This window comes from Hydra vulgaris, chromosome 14 (assembly GCF_038396675.1).
Source record: "Hydra vulgaris chromosome 14, alternate assembly HydraT2T_AEP".
In the NCBI taxonomy this organism is placed as follows: domain Eukaryota; kingdom Metazoa; phylum Cnidaria; class Hydrozoa; order Anthoathecata; family Hydridae; genus Hydra; species Hydra vulgaris.
Window position 1 is genome coordinate 39,333,669 of NC_088933.1, and position 4,777 is coordinate 39,338,445.

Consider the following 4,777-nt stretch of genomic DNA (forward strand, 5'->3'; position numbering starts at 1 on the left):
CCAATCATCAAATGGTGGCACATTGTATGGACAAGAGCATATGGTGCATAGAGTTGTATCAGTGATAAAAATTTCAGAGGCAGAAACCATATCTTTCTTCTTTTTCGTTTGTTTCTTTATGCCATTAGGTCTTTCTGCTTTCTGCTTTTCAGGCTTTTTCACCTTTTTTGTCTTCAAATTTGTTGATTTCATTTTTTACTTGATCACCTTATTAAGTGCAGCTTTTTCTTTACGCAATATGACTGCTTGATGCTTTTTTTTTTACATTGTTTTCATGCTCTTCTAGTCGCTTCTTGAAAGGTGAAGAAGTAAGGTTTTCAGCTGACTCTGTCTTTCTCTTTCGTTGTCTTAAAACAGGAATTTTGGGACGTAGAGAAATCTTTTCCAAAATATTTAAGGGAGAATTAAGGCCAAGATACTCATCAACAATTGGCAAAACTGCATCATCAACAGCCTTCAATTTTGCAGCAGTAGTTATTGTGCTCATGACATTTGCCAACTGTATAGGTGCAACAAGAGGCAAATTAGGCAATTCACTAGATTGCTGACAGATTTTCAATGGCTCAGCTTCATTAGTGAGCAAAGCTGCTTCAAAGGCTTCATCATTAAAAATAAGGTCATTTATTGGGTACAAACCAGAGCATCTAAAACCATTGATTGCTTTGTCAATGTTTGCAGTAAAGTTGTAGGCAGTTGCAAAAATACTTGCCATGTCAAAAAATGAAATTCTACACCCCTGATGTGATAACATCCAGTTGCTTGCTGCTGTATTGTAGCCAACTTTTAATGGTTTAAAAAATGTACGATCTAAAGGTTGCATCTTGTGTGTACAATGAGGTGGAAGAGTTATGAGATGGATCCCATTGTCAAGACAAAAGTTGATGGCCTCAAGTGTTTAGTGACTGTGATGACCATCAAGTACAATTAATTGCTCATTAGTTTTAGATGCATGAGTCACAGCAACAAAATGTGTTAACCATTTAATGAATAAAGATGAATCAGTCCACCCACTGGAGCTAACTCTAATAATTGAGCCTGAAGGTGCACCAACAGCCAGCCTATCAGTCATTCGCTTACAGGGAAATATAAATAAGGGTGGGACATAAGTGCCACTTGCACTCATTGCACACACAACTGTCACAGTAGCACCTCTTTCTCCACTAGTTATTTTCGAAACTTGTTGTTTGCCTTTCGTTGCAATTTTTTTTCCTGGCTTATGGACATTTGTGATTCCAGTTTCATCCATATTCCAGAGCTGTTTGGCTGGAAACTTATGTTCCTCAAATAATGACTTGTATACTGAAAAAAACTGATTTACTTTTGGTTTATTGAAGCCAATGGCTTTGCTTATACTGGTGGCTTGTGGAGTTCGAATAGAAAGTTGTGGATTGCGAGACATGAATCCTCGCAGCCAATCCACTCCTGCCATTTTTGACTCTTTATTAAAAGGATTATCGATTCCCATTTGCTTAGCAAAATCATATGCTAGGCGACGCACATCTATTGTTGTCAAGCCAAATAATGCTGTTTCCATAATCTGAACTTGTGTAACAATCTTTAATTCAAATTCTTTACTAAAAACAGGAAATTTTCCACCCAGAGACAAACCACCAGCTACTTTTACTTTTCCATCTCGATGACGCTGTAATGTTTTTTTATTAATACTAAATTCTGATGCAACATTCTTTAGACTGCAGCCCATCTTTATTACATCTAATGCTGACTTTATTCTATCATTTGTTGCACCTCTCTGTGTTTTTCGCACATAATTTCTCACCATTATTTGTAATATTTAAATATGTATCTAAAGAAATATTAAAACCTTAAAATTTTAATTATGTAAACATACCAACACATACACAGTATTATATAATTATTCAATACATTATTATTTTATAGATTACATAACATCTATAAATTAACTCTCTTTGAGTTAAATAAGAACTTACTAAAGTTACATGTACATACAAAATTATATAAAATAATACAAAATATTATATAAAAATATTTTTATATATAAATACTATTATATAATATTTATATATAAAAAATTAATTAAAAATCTGTCAACATAGTTAAATTTCAAAAAGATTAATTATTATTTTAATAATGCTTTTTGAATTACGGTTTTTGGTTTGAAGTTGAACCGAAATTTCGGTTTGAACCGAAACTTAAAAAACTACCGAAACCGAAATTCAGTTTCAATTAAAAGCAAAATTTCGGCCGAAACCGAAACCGAAATTTTCCGATCACTAGTTGATATAAATAACAACAACAACAACAAACAACAAAAAGCAATATATTTACCAGAAATATAGATGTTTTACATAAGAATGTTATACGTTATAAAAAATATTTGTACAGTCTACATTCTGGATGGTTCACTCTCATATAGCTAGGCTAAATCGAGGAGAGCGACCATGAACAAAACAAAACAAAACAAAAGAAAGAAAAGAAAAAAAAGAAGCAAATAAAATAAATAATACACTCACAGAAGGTTGCAATTAGTCTACATTCATATTTGTATCTTATATAATTTATATGGTGATTTATCTATTATCACCAGTGATACTATTGCTGTTTCTATTTATTTTGATGTAGCAAGTAGTATTTTAATTTGGTTTTGAGAACATATTTTTTAATATTGCTAAAAGGGATTGATTTTAATTTATTTTGAATTTGATTCCAGTCCATTAATGCAGAGTATTTAAAGGAATGTTTGCCGTAGGATTTTGTATTATATTTTTGCACACTCAGTGCACCTCTGCAGGAATTTCTTGTAAGTTGGCAGCTAATTGTACTGCGTAGAGTAAACCATTTATTAAATATAGGAGGTAGTTTTTTGTTAAGGCAGCTGTGAATAAATAAACAATTTTCGATTTTGATAATATCATGCAGTTTTAAAATTTGTAGTGTGTTAAAAGATGGGAATGTATGTGCATTGTTTGGTAGAAATTCAATAACCCTGACTGCTTTTTTCTGCATGATAAATAGGCGATTTACAGTACTTATGTTTTGACTCCATGATAAAAGGCAATATGTGAGATGAGAGTGAAACAAAGCATAGTAAATAGATTTTAAAGTTTTTTGTTGTATAAAATGTCTTAGATTTGACATATGCGGTAGTGGTGTAGTGGTAAGAGCGCTCGCTTTGTAAGCGAGAGGTTCGGAGTTCGACTCCCACCACGTCCCTAAAAGTACCGCGCTCAACTTAGTTTCTCCGCGCAGCGGCCTTGCTCGGCAAGGTTCGTGTTTCGGAGTTAAAGAGTTGAGAGAGGGTTGCACCACGAATAACGACTAAAAAAAAAAAAAAAATGAGTATCCTCCTCGACTGTAGTGGCCCCCCTCGGGCCTTGGGGAGGTGAATAATCTAAAAAAAAAAAAAAAAAAAAAAGGATGGCAAGGGATCTATTCAACTTATTAGATAAATCGTTATAATGGTAAGTCCAGGCTAAGTTTTCGTCTAGCTTTATACCCAAGTAGTTTACAAATTTTTTGCACCAAAGTTTTTTCCCATTTAACTTAATTTTGAGTTGCTGATCTAATTTTTTGTGACAACTTTTAAATAATATTAAATCAGTTTTTTTGGAGTTGAGGGAAATTTTGTTGGCATTTAGCCAGAGGCATAGTTTTTTAAGATCATAGTTAACATATTTGTTGATTTTTTTTATGGACTTATTAAAATAGAGAAGGTTTGTGTCATCTGCAAAGTGTTGGACTCTACAAAATTTTAAAGCTTTAGACATGTCATTTATATAAATAAGAAACAATAAAGGGCCAAGGACAGATCCCTGAGGAACACCTACTTTGATATCGTTTAGGTCTGAGCTCATCCCACTAATGGATACTAATTGAGTTCTATTAGTAAGGAAAGATTTGAACCAAGAGTTTGAGACTCCTCTAATACCATAGTACGATAGCTTATAAAGTAAAATGTCAATATCTACAGTGTCAAAAGCCTTTTGAAGGTCGATAAAAATGCCACATCCAAATATTCCTTCATCCAGAGAATCTTTAACTTTTTCTGTTAGACTTAATAAAGCAAGTGATGTAGAGTAGTTTGTTCGAAAACCAAATTGTAATTCACAAAACAATTTATTTTCATTGAAGAATTTGTATAAGCGGTTAAACATTAGCCTTTCAAGAGTTTTATCAATGTTGGAGAGGAGGGAAATTGGCCTATAGGTTGATATTAATAGTTTTGAATCAGTTTTAAAAATAGGTACAACTTTGGCAGTTTTTAAGTTTTCTGGGAAAATACCACTTGAGAACGAGATATTAAAAATGTTAGAAAGAATTCTTGAGAGTTCTGTTTTTAATAGTTTTAGAATTTTAACAGGCAGACCATTTGGTCCAGAAGCTTTATTTGCGTCTAAAGAGTTAATAATATTTGAAATTTCATGTTCGTCAGTAGGTTTTATAAAGAATGATTTTTGAAAAGGATTCGATAAGTAATATGTAAAATGATTCATGGATGAAGGAATTGTTGCCTGGACATCCTTACCAATGTTAGTAAAGTAGTTGTTGAAAGCATTACAAATATCAAAGGGGTTTGTTATTGTTTTATTGTTATGTATGATTACATTAGGAGTTGTTTGAGAGTTACTTTTAATATTAATAATGTTTTTAATCCTTTTCCAGGTTGCTTTTATATTCTTTATGTTTTCAGTAAAATAATTATCGTAGTATTTTTTTTTGCTTTCTTTGAGTTTAGATTGGAGGTTATTACGAAATGTTTTATACTCATTATGATATATGGTTTTATTTGTTTGATTTT

General features: G+C 32.1%; 1 protein-coding gene across 1 annotated transcript; it reads right to left on the bottom strand.

Annotated features, from left to right (window-relative positions):
- Nucleotides 1–895: 895 nt before the first annotated feature.
- Nucleotides 896–1,780, bottom strand: LOC136091108 (uncharacterized). Its single transcript, XM_065818095.1, has one exon. The coding sequence runs from the start codon at nt 1,778–1,780 to the stop codon at nt 896–898; it is 885 nt and encodes a 294-aa protein (XP_065674167.1).
- Nucleotides 1,781–4,777: the final 2,997 nt, after the last annotated feature.